We start from the raw sequence: 26,223 nt of genomic DNA, 5'->3' as shown, positions 1-26,223 counted from the left end.
TTAACAAAGAAAATCAGGTAACCTAGTTTATAGAGAGGCTTGCATTTACGCTTGCTGCGAATGACCTACCCCAAAATAGAGCGTCTAAAAATAGAACCAGGGCCCACACTGCCTGTGAATGGTGCAATTGCAATATAGGCCACGGTGCAATGATATGACCTATTTATTTTTCAATGGCTGGTAGCATGAACGGGGATGGGCCCGGTCGAGCCCCTCCATTCAGTAAGGCTCTGGCGTGACCTACTTAACGTTACTCGCCTATGCGCTCCCGAGGTGGACGTATGTCGGTGTTTTAGACCAATATATTGGCAAAAACGACGCCGGGAATTACTTGTGCCGTGAAATTATCGAATTCAGTTAAAATCGGGCTGATTTTTCAATTCAGGAGAGATTACTCAAATGATTTCATTGTAAAAATTGAATCGGTGGTGCGCTCGTTCGAAATCGCCGCGAAAAAAACTTGTCAAGGTAGAAAAGTGACGTCATTGGCTCTCGTACAGTGCACTCTGCTGTGATTGGCTGAAATTGAGGAAAAGACGCAAACCACCAATGAGATAGCAAGAATCGGCGCCCGTGCGCGATAACTACGCCACCTGTCGCGCGGTCACCACGCTTTCATTGAATAACCGGGACTGTTTTCTTGACGCAAGCGTACTGAGGCCCAACAAAGGGCCGAAATAAGAACGATTCGCAAGTGAATCTGATGTATTTATGTCATAAAAATGGTGAAATCTGTGAAGTGGCGAGTAGAAATTAGGATATTCGACGTGTCGAATCATGACCGAGGCATCTGAAAAGTAAGTGGTGTCCGCGTAACTCAGTTTTTGTGATATATGCTGCGCTCTGTCTGGTAGGGAGGGCCTTACCCCGGCCATTTTCCATAGCTCACGGGATGTGTAAGAGGATTTATGGTGTTTTTTGAAAGCGTTAGCCTTCTGTGAAGCTTAAGGTCGAGCTGTATATCTCAGTCAAGCAGTAGAAAGTCTTTTGAGCTAGGTACATGCAAGCCCGACCGACGCCCTTAGGTCACCCTGTGTGTACTGTATAAGTATAATCAATGATACTCATTCATTCACAATACAAGTTCTCCTTTCGGGGTCATTTGGAGCTAGCTTGCGAGCTACTTCCTCAATGAAATTATCCCACCGCAAGTCGATTCAGTTCGTTGGATGAATCCGATTGCATTTTTTCCGCGAAAAAAATGTTGGATGGTTCGAGTTGAGCGCGGGTCTAGCAATAAAAAAAATTAACAATAGGTTTTTTATGATGCAATGAAGGACTAATTTTACGTCATTAAAGATGTGAAGCTTGATTGTGTTAATCTGATGCCTTTGTAAGTTGCTAAGTTGCAATAAATTAAAATAATAAATGAGTTTGCTTTTGTTTAAGCTTCACATCTAGCACTTACTGGCTGACAGTGGTTTAAAAAATGCCATGTGACAGTTTTCTTTTTATTTATAATAGATAAAATTTAATTTAAGTATGCCCTAACAATCGCCTAATAATAACAGATACACAATTCAAACTATGTACATTTAAGAAGTTTTTTTTTGCCAAATATGCCTATGGAAAACACTTAAAATTTGGCTTAAAGGACTTGCATCCAGGCCATAATTGTTTATAAAAAAGCACTTATAATGTCATCTCTCATAAAATAATTGTTATGGTCTTATGGTATAAAATAAGATAGGACAGTCAAATCAAGTTTGGTTTTCATTTAGGTCTGTAATAAGTGCTTGAATGAAGTGACTTTTGTCATCTAGATTAATTAGAAAATATCTAAACTAATTTCAGTTCTAATTCTAACATGGGTATGTAAAACATTTTACTGTTTAAGATACCTATTTTCTGCCTTGCCTGTGACTTCATATGTGTGAGATTATGACGGTTGATAAAAAAAACTATCCTATATCCTTCCACCCATCTCAAACTATCTCCATACCATTTTCACCTAAATCGGTTTGGCGGTGTATGTATGAAGAGATAACAGACAGAATCTATTTTGCATTTGTAATATTACTAGCTTCTGCCTTGGACTTTGTCTGTGAGAAATGAGATGATGATGATTGTATTAAGTACCTATATGTGTAAATTTATCAATACAGTACAATCTCAGTAACCCGGCAGTAATGCTGACACAAGAGAGCATTTATGCAAAAAAAACCGGCCAAGTGCGAGTCGGACTCACGTTTCTAGGGTTCCGTACATAAGTCCGACTCACGCTTGACTGCACATTTTTAATAGGTTTTCCTGTCATCTATAGGTAAAGATCTATGTTATGTATTTTTTTTTTTAATTTTAGACCCACTACTACTACTGGTTTCGGAGATAAAGGGGGAGGAGGATGGCCATTTTTTATCTATTTTCTTAAATAACTTCGAACCTATGTATTTTAAATATATAAAAAAAAAACATGCCCATCTTTGGGTCACTAATTTACATGTGTACCAAATTTCAACTTAATTGGTCCAGTAGTTTCCGAGAAAATAGGCTGTGACAGACGGACAGACAGACGCACGAGTGATCCTATAAGGGTTCCGTTTTTTTCCTTTTGAGGTACGGAACCCTAATTAAGGTCTTTGTTGCTATGTCACTAACCCGTACATAAATCAGTCGAATTTGTCTCCTGGGCTGTATTGCATAATAAAATATAAGCTAATACTAATGATTTTATATTTACGAGTATAATCACTAATAGCACAGAAAAATAATAATACATACCTATTACCATACAGAAAGGCTTGACGACACCGGTCTGGCCTAGTGGGTAGTGACCCTGCCTATGAAGCCGATGGTCCCGGGTTCGAATCCTGGTAAGGACATTTATTTGTATGATGATACAGATATTTGTTCCTGAGTCATGGTTGTGTTCTATGTATTTAAGTATTTATATATTATATATGTATATCGTTGTCTGAGTATCCACAATACAAGCCTTCTTGAGCTTACTGTGGGGCTAACTCAATTTGTGTAAAAATGTCCTATAAAAAAAATATGTATTTATAAAGGACACTTCCTACAAAACCGAAGTTTGACAGCGGTTCAGGGACGAATTATGCTATCCCTTTCTAATGTATGGGAATATCCCTTTCGGCTATTTAGTGTTGTCAAAATTCAAGTCTTATCTGTGGTCGTGCACGCAAAAGGACTTCAAGTGGTGCCAACCCTAATAACTCGGGAGCAAAGCTGGGCCGAATGGAGCCGAGTTTGCCCGAAAGGAGGAGTGTCTCCCCACTGGTATTGGCTTGTATTTTATTATGCAACTAGACTAGACGGGCCCGCAGCTCCGCTCGCGTAAATGAAATGAAAGAGTTTGTTTTATGTACATTGAAATACCGACATTATTATTTATTATGTATTCAATCCTGCCAGGGTTTATAACTGTGGTGTCCATTTCTTATTAAGTAAATTGTAGCCGTTATTTGGATAACTTAGTTCGCAAATTTCTCAAAAAATTATGTGATTTGATAAAAGGCAAGATTGTATTTTTTCATCTACGTAGGTATTTATTTAAAACTTGTTTCAACATAAAATTATTATTTATTTTATGTTGTGTTAAAGCCTAGTTGAAGAAACTTTGGCTTAGCAGGGCAGAATAGGCCACTGTTTATACAAAATAATGATTTCCTGCTCCGATGATGTCATCAACTCCGTCCACGGAATGTCATTCATCAAATCATTAACACGAATGATTCATTCACTTAAATTCTACGCCATTCATTACTAGTGGTTTCATTTGTATGAAGTCATGAATGGCCGAAACATCGGTCAAGTGCGAACGTAGGTACTTACTGAGGTACAGTTTGTCATAAATGGCCTATCGGCCATCGGCTCGGCAAAGCGAGAACGTACCTAGGTACAGTCGTCAGTCGCCATCGTGGCTCCTCTACACGAGGGGCCAACGCCGGCCACTCCAAGGGACGCAGCCAAGCCATGCGGTAGAATGAGATAGCAATATCACTTGCTCCCTCTAACGCATAAATGCGTCCCTTGGAGTGGCCGCCGTTGTTGGCCCATCGTGTAGAGGAGCCATGAGATACATCGGAGCGAGCGGAGCGGCCAATGTATACCTACACAAATATCTGAACACGCCTTTGTTATCAAGTACAGATGCAACGGATAGTTGCCTGACCATCGGCCGAATATCCGGTATCCGGCCGCCGAATATTTGGCCAGCGGAACTATACCTACATTTCGGTTTTTCAGGTGCGCATTCTGCAGGTTTGACCTGTTTCCTAGTAAACGTTCGCGCGGACTCATTTCTAGGTTCGAAATGAGTGCGCGTGCATGTCAGTGGAATGTCTAAATTGTTTTAAAATAATAAAATTTATAGACAAACAAGTACGATTATGACCGTGACTGTTTCTTAAATCTAATTTGTTTACTCCGAAATCAAGCAATGTTACTATCCGGTATCCTGCCGGATAGTAGGTCACTATCCGGTATCCGGCTGGATATTAAAATAATGGCCGGAGAGGCCGGATACCGGATAGTAACCGAATATCCGGTGCATCTCTATTGTCAAGTTAGAGTGCGTGTTCAGATATTTTGAGCACCGTTGAACGCTTCGATATATCTGATGGCGACTGTACTTCAGTTATGGGTTTGAAAGTAAGGGCGTTTATTTTTGCATCTTCGGAGGGATTATTTGTGACGTCCCACGGGTAAAGGTACCTTAAGGCGGTTGGCGCTTACGCTATTATTAACGCCGGTCCAATATTATTGCGGCGCTATGCGACGTAAGCGCCAGCCGCCATAAGGTACCTTTTGCCTTTCACATTTTCGAAATTATGCACTTATTTTAAATTATTCAATTTGCAGAAAAAGTTTAATTTATATATCTTTGTAGTATACCTACCTAGCTGCAAAAGTGCATACCCACTTTGAGTGGAATTCATTAATTAAGTGGGTAATTAGGTACTCGGAAATCTAAGAAATATTTAATACAGTGAACCCGAAAATTGAGAATTCTAACCCTATGTGACACACAACTCACAAACTGATAAACTCACATACGTTACCGTAGCGTACGAACGACTCTTAATAAAGTGGCTTAAGAAGTACTAGTGCTCGACGCTGCACTAGTATTCGACATGGGCACTTTATGTCAAAGTAATATAGGTTAAATTTGAACGGCGAAGATTTTTCTGTATTCAAATTTAATCCTTGTCACTTTGACGTAAAGTCAGGGGGGTGTCACTACGCAGTTTAGGTACATTTGGCCGGCGGGCCTCCCGGGCAGGGCAGGCGTGGGCTGCCGCTCGACCGCACGATAGTCGTGTCACGTGGCGCTCGCGCAAAGAAGATTCACGGTTCGTGCGGGTTATAAGTTTCAATTTTGTTGCAGGCGGCGAGTATAGGTATAATTTTATACCTAAATCTGACATTTGTAAAGGAGTGAATTTTTTGTACAGTAGTACTATTAGTTATTCTGTGATAAAGTGCCCATGTCGAATACTAGTGCAGCGTCGAGCACTAGTACTTCTACCTTACAATATGATTGTCTTTTCCAGTGTCTGCGTGGTGCGTGTGCGGGCGCAAGTGATGTGTCGCGACGAAGGCACCGGCGGCTGGGTCGCCCTCGGGGGCGGAGGCCTGGCCGACGTGATGGTGGGCAAGCGGCAGCGCGCGGCAGGTATGTAGTATATAGCGAGGCCGGGTCGCCATGTGAGGGGTGTAGGGTGGAGTCGAGTGATGTGTCGCGACGAAGGCACCGGCGGCTGGGTCGCTCTCGGGGGCGGAGGCCTGGCCGACGTGATGGTGGGCAAGCGGCAGCGCGCGGCAGGTGTGTAGTGTATGTAGCGAGGCCGGGTCGCCATGTGAGGGGTGTAGGATGGAGTCGAGTGATGTGTCGCCACGAAGGCACCGGCAGCTGGGTCGGAGGTTGAGGCCTAATTGACGTGTTGGTGGCAAGTGGCAGCGTGCGGCAGGTATGTAGTATATAGCGAGGATGGGTAGCTATGTGAGATGTGTAGGGGTGGAATCAAGTGATGTGTCGCGACGAAGGACCGGCGGCTGTTGGTCACTTAAATATTGATATGACCCAGGTTTTAGTTAGCGGCACATGTTTGTCTACCAATCATAGTAGTATATAATAAAATGTTGTTGCAGGGGGCGACAGTAACGGCGACACGTCATCATCGTCCGCAAACGCACCGACACACGATTTCTTCATACACGGAAAACGGATCAGCGACAACATGGTAAAAAAAATTAACATAAACACTTCTTTTTAATAAACCTTACAGAAAATCACCATGCAGAAAAATACTACGAGTTTAATTTTCAACATCATAATATGCGCGTCTACGGAGTGGCTTAGATGAAATGTTTATTTTTAATAAAAGGTCCTTGGGCGGGTTTTGATTTACTCGTATATCGACTGTATCACTTTTTGACTCTATCATCTGATTGATTGAGTCGAAAAGTGGTAGGCCACTTTCTTGGCTGACCGTACCTACTAACAATCGACGGACAGAGGGCGATTTTTGAATTTCGATCGCTCAATTGCGTCACTCGAAAATCGGTGGATAAACGGCAAAATGCTAATTTTTGAATTAAGAGCGATCGAAATTGGGAATGTAGTGGTATTGTCCACTCGTTTTCAATTCTACTAGTAGAAGATTGGAGATTTTATGGAAGGAAATACCACGAAATCGAGCGGTGGAAACTCAATATCGGGCCCCTGGTTAACGTCACTCAGTAGAGAATTGTGAATCATATCCTATACAATAACATTTTGTGAACGTTTTAATGATAACAAACTCCGTGAAACCGACCCCATCCTTAGATGTCAAGATATTGAAGACTTATTTCAATTCCAGGTGGTATTAGAATGCACAATAAAGAAGGATTTCCAATACAACAAGGTGATGCCAACGTTCCACCACTGGGTCACGGAGGAGAAACGGTTCGGGCTCACGTTCCAGACGGCCGCGGATGCGCGCGCATTCGACCGCGGCGTGCGGACCGCCATCGAGGAGCTTTTAGACGGTGAGTTAGACCTAGAAACATTATTTTTCTCAAAAATGGACGGCAAAGTCGACTTTGCCATCTAAAAGATAGGTCGCGAAGCGCGGAGTTTATGGTCAGTCAAAAATTAAAAAGTTAAAAACATTGCAGTCTCGATTTTAGGACTGCAATGTTGCATACAAATTCCATTATTTGTCGAGTTCCAAACTTTTTAAAAGTTGAAATGGCCATATCAAATGAAGGCACAGGCCCATTAAACAGCCAAACAGATGATTAGTACCGCGACTATTTAGCTATCTCAAATAGGTTGGCGTATTTTCGGCAGAAAAATAGACTTCTATTTTTTTATTTAAAAAAAATAAAAAGGCGGCAAGGGCTTTGTTCTGTGAAAATATATACGTAAGAATGTTGCTTTTGTAAAATATTTCTATGATATTTATATTTCTTGCACCATTTTTGAGAAAAGCACACACATATATGACACGGCTGGAAGGCTACTTGCTGGCTTCGGATTCAATTAAACGGACTCCCAAGGTCGTCCGTTTAAAACGAATCCTCAGCCTGCAAGTAGCTACTTCCGAGCCTCGACAATAATGTACTATTTTATAGCCTTATTTCAGAATAGGTACATTTTTTTATACTTTAACTACAGTTTTCCTTAATATACATTCTACGGTAACCGCTTCTGTGTGCCTTTGGGCAAAGGCCTCCCCCAATCTTCTCCACTCCTCCTTTTTATGAACTGAGGAGATTTTAGACGGTGGTAAGACCTAGAAACATACAGGTTGGCTAAAAAATAAGTGCATTCCCGTTTCCAGGGAGGTGTTAGGATAATACTGAGCAACTTTTACTATACTGCAAAACGTAATTCAAGGCCAAAAAAAGTAAGACAATGTTGCCACTGCAATAATTTGTTTGTAAAACAATAAATTCCTTTTGATACATAATCACGCTAAGGTAATTTATTCATGAGTAATTTTACTCCTACTATTTAAAAAAGTACTTTTATTTACTTAATTGTACATAAATACAAGACGCGCTAGTAAAAAAGTGGCAACATTTCTTACTTTTTTTGGTCTTGAATTACGTTTTGCAGTTTAGAGTTAGACCAAGAAAAGTCTGCAGCGATTTTCATAGCCCACGCAGTGCAAGCGTCATTTTAAACGTCAAACTTGTATGAAATTATGACGTATAAATAACACTCACCCTGCGTGGGCTATCGAAATCGCTGCAGACTTTTCTTTGTGTAACTCTATGGGACCAACCCCGAATTCGCGAGAAAAAAAAATCGGCTGTTTCATACATTTTGGCTGGTCCATTTTCTATGGGAGGGTAAATTTTATTCTCGATTTTGGGTGGTCTTATAATAAAAGTCGCTCAGTATAATCCCAAAACCTCCCTGGCAACAGGAATGCAGTTATTTTTTAGCCACCGTGTATAACTGTATTATATCCTTTGATACTTGAGATATTGCCAATAAAAAGTGATGCCCACGTCACCACTGATTGACTGGTAGAGAATTCTATTAGACATTAAGCCAGCTATTTGTATTTTTTTGTATATGTACAATAAAGTTGAAATAAATAAATATGTGACGTTATCTATGAAAAGGGACCTTATTGTCGATGGCGCTTACGCCATTATTAACGATGATCCGATATAAATACAATGCCGCGCGACGTTTTGCGACGTAAGCGCCACCGACAATAAGGTCCCTTGTTATAGATAATGCCCCATATATGTACATCAGTTCCATATTATATACTCGTAACAGAGATATATATAACTCCGTATAAGATAAATAAAGTCTAAGAAAAAAACGTGCCTCGGAAATCAAGAAAAAGTCATTCTCGAATAGATGGCGCATACACCTTTGGCCTATTCTCGGCTAGATGGCGTTGACACCGTTTGATATTTAACAATTTTAACACATATCGTGAAAGAACATGGGTCAGTATGGAACAATAAAAATTAAAAATCATTTATCCGTAAACATATTTTGATTAATTTATACATTTTCAAATTTTATTTTAAGTTTTAATCGTGTGTCGATAGATGGCAGTAAATGTACCGTGACTACAAAATTTACTTTGGCAATAGCCCTCTATACTATCTATTCTCTTTGCTCGTAATGTTGTCTGTTAACTAATTTATCTAATGTGCTTTCTTCATTGCTTCCGTATACTGGATTCCTACATGGTGAGTACCTATGTACCTATAAGTAGCATAATTTATTAGTGCATACGAACTTAATATACACTTAAACACTTAATATGTACTTAAATAAAATAATCAAATAACTAACCTACAAAACTTAAACTAAATCTAAAAATAAATAATACTAAACTTTAAATAAATGATTACAAAATATCCACCTGCGGCATGGTGCCGTAGATGCTGGCAGCATTTCCTCGCTGTATCGCAATACTTATTCTTTGTGCGAGGAAGCTGCGAGATCTACGGTCACCAGTGGCGTCAGCTATCCTTTTTGATAGGTCCTACCCTTTGGTAGACGCGTTAAGTAGCGAGTAAGTAAAACATAACGATGAAACATAGCTAATGTCAAGAGGAAAGTGGACGCGACTGACCGCTTCTCGTAATCATGGTCACCCTATTACTTTTGACTTACGCTGTATGGAAAGCGACAAGACGTCACATTGAGTAGGATGACCAAATTGTATTAAAAAAAAATTTCATCTTGTCATCTGAAAAATAATAATCATTATTGGAGATAAACAATAATTAACAACATATTTCCTGGCCTTACGCCTGTTAAACGGTGACGCATTATTGAATTATAATAGGGAATATTACGCGGAACTGTGCGTAGGGGGCGCCACTACCAATATCCGTCACAATCTGGGGGTCTACCGCGAAACAAGAAAATCTAAATTTCGTTATCTAAACTCTCTATCACTCTTGCATATTCGAGCGATAAAGAGGCAGATGACTAATTGTCAATTTTCGAGTTCGAGGTAGGCCCTTGTTAACAAACCGCCTTGATGCATCACTGTCATATTTTATTGTATGTGAAAACTTGTCAAAAACCAGTTTAAGGCACAGTACGTATAAGTTACTCTATGGTTTACTAGAGGAGCTAGTGCTGCACTCTGGCGGCGGAACATTGCAGTATAGTGTGTAGCTTTCAAATAGAGCTCGACGGCTAATCCTATTGTCTATTGTTAAGTAACACCGCTCGTGCCACGTGCCACAACCACCTGCATAAAAAATACGTACTTCGGTTACTGAGTGCCGGCGAGTCGAACGCTACAGAACCCTAAAATGTGTCATCGAGATGCGACTAGCCCGCGCTCAGGTGCCAAATAGAATAATTAAGACCCCTTTTTTGCAGGTAAGTAGCACGTGGAGCATTCCACGGGCTGTCCCGTACAAACGCACTTTATTTCCTGTGTTGCGAGTTTTTTTTCGGCATTTAAAGCAGGCGATTATTTTTCTGTGCCTATTTTGACCATTTGTTATAGAAAAGGAAACTCTTATATCTGCAAATCTTCAGAAAATTCGCGTTTGTACGGGACAAACCGTAGACAATTTCATGGAATGCTCCACGTGCGGTTTTACTTAACAATAGACAATAGGATTAGCCGTCGGGCTCTATTTGAAAGCTACACACTATAACACCCCCTATTGTTGGACAGGTCTGGGCGGGGCGTGGCCTGCGCTTCACGCGTACAAAAAACACAATCCAGCGCCGGCCGACGAGGATGAGGAGCAAAACATATTTGAGGTGAGTCTAACTGACCAAGATAAGTCTGCGGCGATTTTGTCAGCCCTCGCCGTGCCAGTGTTATTTTAAACGTCAAAATTCGATGAAATTATGTCGTATAAATAACACTTGCGCTGCGTGGGCTATCAAAATCGCTGCAGACTTCTCTTTGTCTACCTCTACTCTATTTTACACTTTACGATGAGGACTGATATTGATATACACGGTGTAACATGAGTAAACCGAATAATTTTAACAGCGTATTCCTGATCATATTTAGAGACAAAAATGTCCTATAAACTTTTTTGATATTCGCCTAGTTTCGGAGATATTTATTAATTTAAAAAAAAAACAAGTTTTTTTGTTACATAGTGTAAAAGGCCTTTTTGATGGTGATGTTGCTGCTATGGGACGTAGTCTAAATATCCTTATTGATAGATGTCAAAAAGTGACAAGTAACACTTTGCAAAAAGTAGTTTCAACGAAAAAAAATGTAAAAATCAATTTCAAGTGACAAGTTTACCAATAACATTATTTTTTTATGTACAAATTCATTCAAAAAATGGCAAAAACAAAACAAAACAAAATTTTTTTTTGGCGAATTTGACCTAAACTTATATTAAATTTTTTACTTCTTTTGACCTCAGAAATGCGTGGTTAAAATTATTCGGTTTCCTCATGTTACACCGTGTATGTACTTACTTATACTCTTTGTAAGGTGAGTCTAACTTACTATTTACGACGACCAGTCTGGCCTAGTGGGTAGTGACCCTGCCTGTGAAGCCGATGGTCCTGAATTCGAATCCCAGTAAGGGCATTTATTTGTGTGATGACACAGATATTTGTTCCCGAGTTATGGTTGTTTTCTATGTATTTAAGTACATATTTATATTATATCATATATATCGTTGTCCGAGTACCCACAACACAAGCCTTCTTGAGCTTACTGTGGGACTTAGTCCATCTGTGTAAATGTCTTATAATATTTATTTATTTATTTTACACTTTACACACATACTCGTACACACACGGCCCGATTCGAATAATGCTTAAAATAAGATGTAACACCGATATGATACAGATCTGTCAGTATCAAGTGACATTACTTTAACCAAAAACGTCACATTTGACACGTATATTTGGAAAAACAACTCGCTTTATAGTAGATAGAAGGTAAACGTCACGGCAAATATGTAACAATTATGAATCTAATACGATCATTTATATTCTTCTGCTTTCATAAGTAATAGTTACTAATTTTTTTTAAACGTTTTTCAATTAAAAGACATTTCAAGATCGCTTACCTTCTTTCTAATGCTAAGAAAAACGAAATATAGAAGGTGTTTGTCTCGTGCTCTTGCAGAACTGTAAAAGTAATGAATACTAAGAGTATTATTGTGTATTTCAGTGTCTAAATCTACCGACGGACTCCCGTTCGAGCTCCGAGAACTCCACGGCCAGCCGCGTCCGACACGCTCACGACCTCACGCAGACGCCCATCCTCTCCGCCATCAACCTGCCGCGCCATCACGGTAACTAACCCAACGACACGGCTCCGAGTCGCGTCCGACACGCTCACGACCTCACGCAGACGCCCATCCTCTCCGCCATCAACCTGCCGCGCCATCACGGTAACTAACCCAACGACACGGCTCCGAGTCGCGTCCGACACGCTCACGACCTCACGCAGATGCCCATCCTCTCCGCCATCAACCTGCCGCGCCATCACGGTAACTAACCCCACGACACGGCTCCGAGTCGATAACGAGCCGCGTCCGACACGCTCACGACCTCACGCAGACGCCCATCCTCTCCGCCATCAACCTGCCGCGCCATCACGGTAACTAACCCCACGACACGGCTCCGAGTCGATAACGAGCCGCGTCCGACACGCTCACGACCTCACACAGACGCCCATCCTCTCCGCCATCAACCTGCCGCGCCATCACGGTAACTAACCCCACGACACGGCTCCGAGTCGATAACGAGCCGCGTCCGACACGCTCACGACCTCACGCAGACGCCCATCCTCTCCGCCATCAACCTGCCGCGCCATCACGGTAACTAACCCCACGACACGGCTCCGAGTCGATAACGAGCCGCGTCCGACACGCTCACGACCTCACGCAGACGCCCATCCTCTCCGCCATCAACCTGCCGCGCCATCACGGTAACTATCCCCACGACACGGCTCCGAGTCGCGTCCGACACGCTCACGACCTCACGCAGACGCCCATCCTCTCCGCCATCAACCTGCCGCGCCATCACGGTAACTATCCCCACGACACGGCTCCGAGTCGCGTCCGACACGCTCACGACCTCACGCAGACGCCCATCCTCTCCGCCATCAACCTGCCGCGCCATCACGGTAACTAACCCCACGACACGGCTCCGAGTCGATAACGAGCCGCGTCCGACACGCTCACGACCTCACGCAGACGCCCATCCTCTCCGCCATCAACCTGCCGCGCCATCACGGTAACTAACCCCACGACACGGCTCCGAGCCGCGTCCGACACGCTCACGACCTCACGCAGACGCCCATCCTCTCCGCCATCAACCTGCCGCGCCATCACGGTAACTATCCCCACGACACGGCTCCGAGTCGCGTCCGACACGCTCACGATCTCACGCAGACGCCCATCCTCTCCGCCATCAACCTGCCGCGCCATCACGGTAACTAACCCCACGACACGGCTCCGAGCCGCGTCCGACACGCTCACGACCTCACGCAGACGCCCATCCTCTCCGCCATCAACCTGCCGCGCCATCACGGTAACTAACCCCACGACACGGCTCCGAGTCGATAACGAGCCGCGTCCGACACGCTCACGACCTCACGCAGACGCCCATCCTCTCCGCCATCAACCTGCCGCGCCATCACGGTAACTAACCCCACGACACGGCTCCGAGCCGCGTCCGACACGCTCACGACCTCACGCAGACGCCCATCCTCTCCGCCATCAACCTGCCGCGCCATCACGGTAACTATCCCCACGACGCGGCTCCGAGCCGCGTCCGACTCGCTCACGCCCTCACGCAGACGCCCAACCTCTCCGCCATCAACCTGCCGCGCCATCACGGTAACTATCCCCACGACGCGGCTCCGAGCCGCGTCCGACTCGCTCACGACCTCACGCAGACGCCCAACCTCTCCGCCATCAACCTGCCGCGCCATCACGGTAACTATCCCCACGACACGGCTCCGAGCCGCGTCCGACTCGCTCACGACCTCACGCAGACACCCATCCTCTCCGCCATCAACCTGCCGCGCCATCACGGTAATAATCTATCTCTCGTGATGCACACGACACGCTTCCGAGACGATGGCGAGTCGCGTCCAACAGAGACACATCAACGTGCCTCGCCATTACAGTAAATATCCCGGCCACGACAAGGTTCCGAGTCTGACACGTCATACGCAATATAATATAATAACACTTTATGGCTCCTCTACACGATGGGCCAGCGCCGGCCACTCCACGTTTATCACTATAAACGCGAGAGTTTATAGTGATAAACTTAAACTCTCGCGTTTTGTACACATATTTAATTACACAGACGGGTCTACCGCGATATAATTTCATTGTTTTTACCTTAAATTCCGACGTTTCAGCTGAGTTGCAACGTCGGAATTTAAAGTAAGAACAATGAAATTATATCGCGGTAGACCCGTTTGTGTAATTAAATACGTCATACGGCATGGAAAAAGTCACTGTCGATACTCGAACTTGCGACTGCGGATAATTAGCCCGCCGCTCTAAGCTACTGAGCTAAGTACGAACTGAATTACCAAGACTTACCTGATTACAGCAAATATTTTCACAAAAATGCGCGCATACGGCGCAGAGACGACTATATTTCATGCTAAGCTACGGCATTTGAACTAACCCGGGGTTAACCAGTTCAACCTAGAGTTCCATGGTTACCAGTACAATTTGATTTTGGGTCATCGGTAACGGTTTAACCGGCTAACCCCGGGTTAGTAAGTGGGCGTTGGAGATCGAGTGGGCCTTGGAGAAAAATGATGTAGATTTATCAGTAGGTAATCTAGTAATCTGTGGGCGATGTTGTTGGTCTCACACATTATTATCCTTTGTACAGTCACCTGCAATAATATGTTACACAACGAAGGCCGCAAAAATATCTGACACGATCTTATTTATAGAGCCGTAAGAGCGTGTCACATATTTTTGCGGCCTTCGAAGAGTAACATATTATTGCAGGTGACTGTACTCTATTTCTGTGTCTGAACCCTGTGTGTTACTGTTTTTTGCACCAAATAAATTGAAAAAAAAAATGTATATACTGTCAAACAAATTCTAAAATGCGCGCATTACATTTCAGATACAATTAAAACGTACGAGATCCAGTATGAAGATAAAATGGCTGACGACGATCCGGAGCGGTGTCCATACGTACATCTGTCAGCTGTAAGTACAGTCACAGAATAAATATACTAGGTACAGAAGACTCACTCTCTAACAAAACGCGTCTGTTACGATCAGGACAGATACGGCCGTTAGGTGGTGACAGCGCCACGCGCGGCTTATGGCTAACCACCAAAATTGGTGTGGAACGGATGTACTTTTAGCTACCTGTTGCAAAGCGACGAAATTGCGGAGTGAGCCACGCCTGGTATGGTGCCATCTTTTCGGGCGATTTGCCACTCTTATGGGTAAAGTGCAACTTTCTCATCAGTTTTTGAAGAATAAAGAGAGCCTTTACTAGCCGATGTGAATCTTAAGGGGTCCACTGATTAACAGTCCGCCGGACGGAATCGGCCTGTCAGTTAGAACAAAATTTTCAGACAGTTCCGAACAACTGACAGGCCGATACCGTCCGGCGGACTGTTAATCAGTGGGCCCCTTTCACAGACAAGACATCCTCCAGCCTGAGCATAGTCGCGCTACCCCCTCTGCCACGCATACGGTAATTTTTCTCCATGTTCGAATCGAAAGTGTCTTTGTGTGACGTCCGTGTCTTTGAACGTCCGTGACTTCGCTCACCTCGTCCCGCGCACCCCCGCATTTTTCATCATCGGTTGCATGAAATAATTGCTCTAAAGTCGGTCTAGAGCAGCGGTCGGCAACCTTTTAGCAGCCACGGGCCACATAGTAGTTAACGGAGTTGACGCGGGCCGTACTTTGTTAATTATGACTTTATGAGACATTGTCGTTTGTCACTATTACATACAAAATAGCCAAGGCGGCACTCGGGTCGCAAGTGACAGTCTCACGAGCCGCATGCGGCCCGCGGGCCGCGGGTTGCCGACCGCTGGTCTAGATTCCTAGTCTATGGCCCCTTTATATCAACTGTTAACTTTCAGGTCCACGAATACACGTATCCGCAAGTGGGTCCGGGCGGCATCATCAGCTCCGAAAAGTCCTCACCGAACACCAAACCGCCATTATTGAAGAGAGACTCTGGTTAGTATAAATAAAAAAAAACCCTTATTCATAAAACTTTATGGGCCTGATTTAGTTAAATTATTTTTTATCCCTTACAAATACATAAGTCAAAATGACAGATAAAAACAAACTATTATTAGCTAATTCAGGCCAGTAACGTAAGTTTCTTTTGATTAACAGAACAAGATACGAGTATTTTTTTAAATTATTCACGAAATGTGATGATAGAGTATGATGCATGTAATAACGATACTAGTTATAGGTTAGTCATAATTGTATTATTGTCAACATCTTTGTACACAGTTATACAATAAACTATTATCTTATCTGACGTTGCAGGGTCGATAAAAAAGCATCCGTACAGTGGGCCACCGCCGCTACCCGACAAGAAGCCTACTGAAACCTTCCAGGCCAGGCTCAAGTGCAGGTTAGTATATGCAGTGGTGGGCAAAGCACGGCCCACAGGGCAGCTCTGGCCCGCGCAAGAATTTTACCCGGCCCGCTGCCGGTCCATCGAAATAATTAGTAGGGTAATTCGCCAGTAACTGGTCATTGTTAGTAATTGGCCACCCTAAACTAAAAATGAATTCTATTCACCTATAAACAGGATTAATTTTAGTATAAGGTTTTAGTTTAGGGTGGCCAATTACTAACAGTGGCCAGTTACTGGCGAATTACCCTATATAGCTCACAACGTAACGGTTTCAAATCATAGTACATTATTGTCGAGGCTCGGAAGTAGCTACTTGCAGGCTGAGGATTCGTTTTAAACGGACGACCTTGGAAGTCCGTTTAATTGAATCCGAAGCCAGCAAGTAGCCTTCCAGCCGAGTCATATATAGTGCTTTTCTCAAAAATGGTGCAAGAAATATAAATATCATAGAAATATTTTACAAAAGCAACATTCTTACGTATATATTTTCACAGAACAAAGCCCTTGCCGCCTTTTTATTTTTTTAAATAAATAAATATAAGTGTATTTTTCTGCCGAAAATACGCCAACCTATTTGAGACAGCTAAATAGTCGCGGTACTAATCATCTGTTTGGCTGTTTAATGGGCCTGTGCCTTCATTTGATATGGCCATTACAACTTTTAAAAAGTTTGGAACTCGACAAATAATGGAATTTGTATGCAACATTGCAGTCCTAAAATCGAGACTGCAATGTTTTTAACTTTTTAATTTTTGACTGACCATAAACTCCGCGCTTCGCGACCTATTTTTTAGATGGCAAAGTCGACTTTGCCGTCCATTTTTGAGAAAAAGTGCATTTCTTCAGCAGTTTCGACCCTTGGTTTTTTTTTAATTTCCTGCCCCCCCACGTAAAAAGTTTGCACGCCATTGTACGATTTCGAAAGGTCGCTGGTTCAAGTCCTGCCGGAAGCGGTGATTAATATAAAATTTGAAGTATCTCTCGCAGACGTATCAGCATGATAAAATATTGGTTTAGTCAAAGAGAATTTAGACTAGAGGAATATTGTCAAAGTAAATTATGTAGTCAGTACGTTTACTGCCATCTTTCGACACGAATGCTTAACACTTTTAGAACGCCATTTGACTTTGATCCTTATTTTATCACTAAGAACTCATTTATTGTATAATAAGTGTTATAAAATGAATATAAAACTAAAATTAACTACAATTAAGATAACTAAAGCTAAAAAAAATACCTATCAAAAATTTGCGTCCTTGGTAGGGTGCCCATCACGCAGGCAGCGTTCCCGCGCTGGATTGCTATGGCCAATCTTTTCACTGATATGTGTTAAATTTGTTAAATGTCAAAAAGTATAATTCTTACTCTTTCATGTTGCAGACATTGTCACGAATGGTACCTAGAGAGTGCGAACAGAGCTGGCGCGTGCGAATTCGCTCCCGACGCCTTCAAGACTTGCATCGACGCCGTTTCCTGTATCAAATGTGCACAGGTATGTACAGTCAGCAGCAGAAGTTGCTGAGCGGGCGAGGTGTTCAAAATTACCTTGACACGCACTTATTCTCTTCACAATAAAGTCGCGTCAAGATCATTTTGTTTCACTTGAATCCTGAATATCGTTTTTTTTTAGCATTAGAAATAAGGTAAACAATCTTGATGTGTCTTTTAATTGAAAAACACATTTTAAAAATAAGTTACGGCAAATATGTAACAATTATGAATTTAATACGATCATTTATTTTCTTCTGCTTTCAAAAGTAATAGTTTTTGATTTTTAAAAAGCGTTTTTCAATTAAAAGACATGTAACATCGCTTACATTCTTGCAAGTTCTTTCTAATGCTAAAAAAACGAACTATAGAACCCTGAGCGTAATGAGGGATTCAAGTGTTAACGCCCAAGACGAAATAATTTTGATACCGTGTGACACATAGTTACTGCTTTTCACATCAACTATGAGGAAAATAAAAATATCTTAGTGTTGACACAATCTGATGCTTAAACAGATTATTTAAGCTAAAAAAATTATGTTCAAAAAAATGTAAAACTAATGTGCTTGAACAGAAAAGTGTTACTTTGATCCCTCCTAGCAGGGATGAAAAGCCCTTTTTCGAATTGGTGATGTGAAAACTGATTTAACTAGTAGTGAAATACCCTATTAATTAATACATTAAGGGCCACTTGCACCATTCCACTAACCTCGGGTTAACCGATCAAACCTGGAGTTACCATGGTTACCAGTACAATTTGACATTGGGTTAACGGTTCAACCGCTTAATCCCGGGTTAGTGGGAGGGTGCAAGTGACGCTAAGTTAAACTTGTATGTTACAGTGCATGCTGTACCACTGTATGTCGGACGCGGAGGGCGACTTCGCCATGCACCCGTGCGCATGCGCACCAACAGACCACGCCTGCGCCAAGCGGTAAGCTACAACATACTGCCATACTATTGTATTGAAGTAAGGTGGGGTACTGTGGCGGCGCGTCCATAAAGGCCGATTCCCACCGGCTTGCCTGTTTTTGGACGTTTGAGCAGAGTTGTTAAGGAAATATGTAAGCAAAATTAGCCCCGGCTTGCCTATGGATATGTTTGACGCGCCGCCACTGGGCTGGGGTAAGACCACAGACAAAACATCCTCCAGACTTAGCATAGTCGCGCTACCCCCTCTGTCGGTATCGTCTTGGGTCGTCCCATTGGTTTTTCGTCAAGTTCTTAAATTAGTCCTATTCTGCTTTCGTCACTCATGCTACATTCGTCACAATCGTCGGTGGCTTTCAATGTAGAATTAGTGACGAAAGCAGAATAGGACTAATTTAAGAACTAGATGAAAAACGAATGGGACGACCCAAGACGATACCCCTCTGCCACGCATACGGTAATTTTACTCCATGTTCGAGTCGAAAGTTGTCTTTCTGTGACGTCCGTGTCTTTGAACGGACCAATCATGGCATTTTTGGCATCATCGGTTGCATGAAATAATTGCTCTAAACTCGGTCTAGAGGATTCCTAGGCTATGGGTAAGACTATCACTTGTATGGAATCCTCATACTGTTTGTTTTGTCCCGAGGAACATAAACTATGTTAGTTTTAATTCACCTTACCTTATTGTGGTCTACTTCGTCCTTTGCTATGTTAGGTATTCATGGCTGCTGATTGCATAAACTGGGAAAAATGGAATGCTATGTCGTATGGTATAATTATCTGAAATAATACGTTACATAACGAAGTCCGCATAAATATCTGATGTGATTTTATTTGTAGAGCTATAAGAGCGAGTCATATATTTCTGCGGCCTTTGAACATATTATTGCAGGTAGTTGTGTAAAATTTTTCATATGTGTGGTTCGACACGCATTTGGCCATTTGCTGAAAAATGCATAATTAATTTTAAAGTTAGTATTTATTTAGACGATGTGAAAACTTGCATGCGAGTTTCATTACATTGTGGTTTTTGATCGGTCGGTTGAATTGGACGTAACCAACAGTTCGCAATGTAACTAAAATCGCATGCGCTTTCTATTAAATCAGTCTTTACTCGCCAAATTGTTTAATATGCAGTTTGTTGGCGTAGTTAGACTAGAGTTAGACCAAGTATAGTCTACAGCGGATTTGATAGCCCATGCAGTGAAAGTGTTCTGTTAAACGTCAAACTTCTGTGAAATTATGACGTATAAATGACACTCGCACCGCGTGGGCTATCAAATCCGCTGCAGATTTTTTTGGTCCGACTCCCTCATGGTTGTTCGTATATTTTGAACGGGTAAAACGTGTGTATGCAGGTGGGTGGGGCTGGCGCTGCTGTCGCTGCTGGTGCCGTGCCTGTGCTGCTACGCGCCGCTGCGCTGCCTGCACCGCGCATGCGCGCGCGCGCACGTGGCCGGCGCCGCGCACCGCCCGAGCGCGCGCGACCAGTAGCGCCGGCCCCCGCCCGAGCCCGGCCCCAGCTGCCCCACGTGTATATCGGCTCCGACCGACACGCCGTATTTAACTCGCGGCAGTGAAACTTTACAAAAATTAAGTGAAACTCCGCCTCCTAGTGGCGCGTATCAAGCATCCGGGGCGAATTCGTCGGGCGCGTCGCGGTTGACGCCGCCTCCCGGCTCGTTAAGCGCCGAGTCCTCGACGCCGATCGCGAGTCCGCCCCGCGGGGCCTCGTCGTCGAGTTCGCCGAGTATCGACCCGCCCTCGACGCCTCGAACCGCCGAACCGTCGCCCCCGCTAGGTTCTCCCCCCGCCGAACCGTCGAGTGATCCACCCGAATTATTAACGCCGTCAAGTATAATGTTACCCCCGACCCCCAGCCCTCCTAGCGCTGATCTGCCGTTGACGCCGTCGGGCAGTCCGTTCCCTCTCCCAGGCGAGCAGGTGACCCCCTCCGCCAGCCCCCCGAGCGCCGACTTACCCCCGACGCCGTGTAGACAGGCTTTACCGGCGACACCTAGCCCCCCGAGCGCTAGTCTACCTTTAACACCCAGATCTTTAGAAAATCAGAGTAGCTCGTCGTCGAATGGCGCGGAATGAAACTTGACCGTAATATTGAATTCGAACGTGACGACACTGCGTTGAGTTAAATGAACATTGTTGGTGGCGCTATCGATTCACAAATAGCAAATGGGAACTGAAGCTTCAAAGATAGGTGTGACGGGTCCTTGTTTACGTCACAAAGAGAGTTTTAAAAAGGTTAGTAAACTTCACTATTACACGAGAAAAATTGGTGAACGTTTAATTTATAAATAGAAGCATCCTAGCGATCGCTCCTGAAAGGTAGAACAGTATTTTTAGAAACGGGCTGTTACTATTGCATGTACAAGAGAGATTTTCTGAAGTGCGAATGCTTTAAAAACAAAAAAAAATCACGCATATTTTATAGTAGTTGTAACAAGATATGATGCGAGCCGCGCTGTTATTTGTATGGTTGTGTTTATTTACCAATGGAATCTTTGAGATGCCGAAATGGGAATGAAAACTCGATGGGTTGCCAAATATTGGCATGAAATGTACCTAAACTTGGCACGGCAGTGAAATGGACAATGAATAAAGTGTGTTGTGGACTAATAAGCTTGAAGAAATATATTTTCCAAGCCAAAGCATGAGAGCTTCACTGGAATGTGTCTAGTTTGGTAACAAGTCTCGAAATGAAATTGTGTGGAAAGACAGTGTTGACTTTGCAATTAATATTGTGGTGTTTTTAGTGACCGGGAAAAGGAAAGGCCAGATAATTGTGCTTTTGAAAGATATTGCGAGTTGGACAATGAAAAAGTATTTAAACTCTAAGAAGGAAATGTAAAATGGAAATGTGCGAAAAGAATGACTAAAGTAAGGTTAATTAAATTTCCGGTTTTTGATACACAATTGAAAATGTTTGGATTTTTACAAATAACTAAATTTAAATGCGTTTTAAACTTCTGTTGTTTTACAATTTATCATAAAATTCACAAATACGTTACAGATGTTTAGACTTTGCAATGTTGCCATATTTAAATGAATGTTGCCACTCTATGAATTGTTAAATTATTTAGCATTTATGGAATATTGGTATGGTATTAATTCGTCATGGATAACCTTACATTTATACATTACTGATGAGTATTGTGCCATGCTATTTAATGTAGTTTTTACGTATGGAGTCCTTTACAGTAATGGTTTATTGCGAGATGAAAATTAGGATTACAGCCTGGCAAAAAAGAGTAGAAATTAAAAAGTGGCAACACTGTAGTGTCCCTTTCATATCAATTTATATAAGAGAAAGGGACGACACTAAAGTGTTGCCACTTTAATTTCTACTCTTTTTGCCAGCCTGTACATATTTGTTAAAAAAAAAAGCTATAACGTTGTCTATGTTAATAATGCAGAAATTTACAATAAAATGTTAAGCATTTATCAAGAACAGTACGGATATGATGGTCGAATTTGTCTACGTGACAGCGTGATAAAAACGATGTTCGTCTCTTTCTATCCCGCAGAGTTAAAAAGTGACAGTTGTTTTATCACGTGGATAAATGTGGATAAAGCGATCCATAATAGGCTTGCTGCTCATATTATATTATATTATTAAATGATATGAATTATGGGTTCTGTATCTAACGCCACGCCTATAGTGTGCGATGCGTCATCCTGAACCTTGTCACAAAGCACGAAGGTTGATATTGGACTGTATCCGCGCGTCAGCCGACGTCTTTACCGGTCAAAGCGTTAAACATCATTTGTGACGTCCCACGGGTAAAGGTACCTTATGGCGGTTGGCGCTTACGCTATTATTAACATCGCTCCAATAGTATTGCGGCGCTTTGCGACGTAAGCGCCAGCCGCCATAAGGTACCTTTTGCCGTGGGACGTCACATTTTTTAATCGACTATTATTGTAAAGAGCTGCACACGACGTAAGTTAGTACAAGAGGTTGTCTGCTTATTCAGTCTTATATTTCTTCTGTCTTCCATGAATTTTAGGTATTCTAGCTTTTGATTGTTAATGCATTTGTTAGATCTGTTATTAATCTCATTCTACGATCTGTTAAGTAGGTTTTGGGGCTAGTTTTTATAAAGAATTTTAGATCTTTATAAAAACTAGTTATATTTGTCAAATATGAGAGTATAAACGAAGTGGAAATTCTATTTGAACATGTTACATATCTATGATGGATACTTACAGTCGCCATCAGATATATCGGAGCGGCCAAGGTGTTCACAATATCTGAACACGCGCTCTAATGCCTTGACAATAGGGGCGTGTTCAGATATTTGTGAGCACCTTGGCCGCTCCGATATATCTCATGGCGACTGTACATGGAAAACGTAGTATTATATTTTCCAGAGCTGAATGTTAAAATGTTAATGTATACAATAGTGATATGTGACGTCCCACGGGTAAAGGTACCTTATGGCGGTTGGCGCTTATGCTATTATTGACGCCGCTCCAATATTATTGCAGCGCTATGCGACGTAAGCGCCAGCCGCCATAAGGCACCTTTTACCGTGGAACGTCACATATAGTCAGGCTTTTCAATGTTGTACCTTACTTAGGCCACTCAGCAAGCTTCGTGCTACCTTCGCTGCCTTATTACGGTACTCGACTGAAAAACTATTACATCACGATTGCATAAAATACTAATACTTTACACTACACTTTGCTATCTGAAACATGTGAGGTTCCACGGTAAAAGGTACCTTATGACGGTTGGCGCTTACGTCGCATAGCGCTGCAATAATATTGGAGCGGCGTTAATAGCGTAAGCGCCAACCGCCATAAGGTACACCCGTGGGTGACATGTATATTCTAAAATATTTCTATTGACTTGACAGTTTTCTTTAATACATATTTGGTATCAATTAGAATTATTCAAACTACGGGTAGTAGGTTACCTATAGTCTGTGTCTAAATGGATAGTTTTGACATTCAAATGACCCATTTATCACGGACTATACTATGAAAACCGCGTCAAGTTGTATTTTTTGCGAAATCCTTTGATAATTAAGATAAATATTGGTTAATACTCGATACTACAGCCAAGTTCATAAATATGTATACTTTATTGCAATGGGTTATGGTGAAAAAATATATACATATTTATGAACTGTACCTTAAGAATAAGGAGTATCGAATTGTTTGATGCATTTCCATCAGGCGTGTCGAAAAAGTCAATATTATTGATTGATGGCATTATTATTGATATTAATCAGTAATACTGTCAATAATAATACTGATGGGAGTGAATCGAATGTAATGTCACTTTAACAACAGATTATTCGTGTTAAGATAAGACTTTGTCTATGGTCGCCATTTTAGGCAACGCTGTAATACAATCATCCTAGATAAAGCATTCTGTCTCTTTCTTACAGTGAGAAAGCTATATCAAGGGCGATTGGTCCTTATAATACATGTATTATAAATGGCAGTAACTGGCAACAAGGTCTTTGGTTGCTAGTATTGCCATGAGACGCTAGCGGGTTATACCCGACCCCATACACTGTCAATTTTATTGCGCAATATCAGATACCCCGTAGATGTTTGGATACCTGAGATTGCAAAAAAAATGTCTTGTCTATGGGATACCTAACGCTAGCGTGTACAAAGTTGTCTGTGCGGCTGACCAAGGCGAGATCTGTCACATTTGATAAGGAAAATGCATTTGGCCAACAGTACGTATAACTTTGTACGAATTTTTCAAGAAATATTAATGTTTTGTGGGAGTTAAAAAATAAATCGTATATTAAGGTGTATTTTAAAGTAATCGCGCATTCTGAATCATTTCTGTACGAATAAAGAATCTAGTCTTCAAATTTTTTAATGCCTTTTCTAAATTATATTTTCAATAGTTTGACAATCTTATTCCGTTAAAAAACGACCAACTTTTTTGTATAATATTTATATAATAGGATTATTACACGGTCGAGTTGTAAGCCGCGTTGCAGTCGCTCTTTGGTAACTACAAAAAACATGAGAAATTCAATAAAAATTTAGTTGAAAAAATTTAACATTTTCGGTGTTTCTCGATACGATGGGCTCACTCGTGGGGTGCCGAAGATCTTAGATTTTATTGCGTTCGCGATATGACTTAGTGATTGTCTCATCGCGACCGCGAACTTGTCAGGACCGAATAAAAAATATTACAATAAATACACAGAGTGGAATAAAATGGTGTCCGAATTGAGACTCTTCGCCAGACTACATCTCGACATTCTAATCGTTATTCCGCATATTTTTTTAAATATGATATCGTAATGTAAGTAAATGTATTAAGTGTTTAAATATTACACTAAGAATATTTTAATTGTTTTTTTAAATATTAACAATGTCTCGTAAGTTTGGAAAAATCTTAGCTAGAAATATAAAGAGACTTTACTATAGTTATTTTAATTTCTTTAAGGATAAATTATAATAAATGAATGTTTTAGTGTTTTATCGAGTGTAAGCATGATAAATTTGAATATAAACCAAAGTTTAAGTATGTGAAAATTCGTAAAAAACCTGAATGGTTCGTATGAATATAAATGTAATTGAAATAATGAAATAAATAATCGTAAATACTAATGCATTTTCAATCTTTTTTTTAAAGTTCACACAATAACCATTATAGCAGTACCTACTTTAAAATAACCCATTAAATGTAAATAAATGTGTAAACTGCAAAACGTAATTCAAGACCAAAAAAAGTAAGGAATGTTGCCATTTTTTACTAGCGCGTCTTGTATTTATGTACAAATAAGTAAATAAAAGTACTTTTTTAAATAGTAGGAGTAAAATTACTAATGAATAAATTATCTTAGCGCGATTATTTATCAAAAGGAATTTACTATTTTACAAACAAATTATTGCAGTGGCAACATTGTCTTACTTTTTTTGGTCTTGAATTACGTCTTGAAAACGTTACGGCCTGGCCACGACATTACGTGACTGGCTTCGGCTAAGGTGACAACTATAGGTTGGAGCGATACACAGCGATCGGACCCATGGTTTTCGCCTCAGCTGAAGCCAGTCGCTCAACGTCGTGGCCAGACCGTTAGATTTGGGCGACGTGGCTCCGATGCCTTGTCTGACTCAGGGACCGGAAAACCCCTTTAATTGATTAATCGTTTCGATAAGGTAACCCTATAAGGTCGTCCTGCATTTGGGTTATCCTATCGTTACTCTGACTTGGTGTAGGATTAGGCAGGTTACCCCGTAACCGCCGAAACACCACACCCTTC

The 26,223-nt window shown here is 41.9% G+C and overlaps 1 protein-coding gene across 3 annotated transcripts; it reads left to right on the top strand.

Moving 5' to 3' along the window:
- The first annotated feature begins 574 nt into the window (after nucleotides 1-574).
- Nucleotides 575-20,464, top strand: LOC134675886 (sprouty-related, EVH1 domain-containing protein 1). Of its 3 annotated transcripts, none has more exons than XM_063534218.1 (12): nucleotides 575-797; nucleotides 5,514-5,635; nucleotides 6,112-6,203; nucleotides 6,825-6,993; nucleotides 10,680-10,717; nucleotides 12,105-12,228; nucleotides 15,044-15,129; nucleotides 16,026-16,125; nucleotides 16,447-16,534; nucleotides 17,921-18,032; nucleotides 18,871-18,962; nucleotides 20,320-20,464. In XM_063534218.1, the coding sequence occupies exons 1-12, from the start codon at nucleotides 778-780 to the stop codon at nucleotides 20,453-20,455; spliced, it is 1,179 nt and encodes a 392-aa protein (XP_063390288.1). In that variant the 5' UTR covers nucleotides 575-777; the 3' UTR covers nucleotides 20,456-20,464. The 3 variants fall into 3 exon arrangements, with proteins under 3 accessions (XP_063390288.1, XP_063390286.1, XP_063390287.1); XM_063534216.1 differs by having other exon boundaries at nucleotides 584-797; nucleotides 10,629-10,717; XM_063534217.1 differs by lacking the exons at nucleotides 575-797; nucleotides 5,514-5,635 and adding an exon at nucleotides 5,686-5,785 and having other exon boundaries at nucleotides 10,629-10,717.
- Nucleotides 20,465-26,223: the final 5,759 nt, after the last annotated feature.

The sequence above is a fragment of the Cydia fagiglandana genome, chromosome 23 (genome assembly GCF_963556715.1).
Source record: "Cydia fagiglandana chromosome 23, ilCydFagi1.1, whole genome shotgun sequence".
Taxonomy (NCBI): Eukaryota; Metazoa; Arthropoda; class Insecta; order Lepidoptera; family Tortricidae; genus Cydia; species Cydia fagiglandana.
The sequence above is the reverse complement of the archived record's forward strand: the minus strand, read 5'-3'. Positions and strand labels throughout refer to the sequence as shown.

Excerpts from the sequence above, each read along its gene's own strand:
- LOC134675886 (XM_063534216.1), top strand. The coding sequence starts at position 778 with ATGACCGAGGCATCTGAAAA. Across the intron at positions 12,229-15,043 it reads CAACCTGCCGCGCCATCACG|ATACAATTAAAACGTACGAG; the intron begins GTAACTAACCCA and ends ATTACATTTCAG. Across the intron at positions 18,033-18,870 it reads CCTGTATCAAATGTGCACAG|TGCATGCTGTACCACTGTAT; the intron begins GTATGTACAGTC and ends TGTATGTTACAG.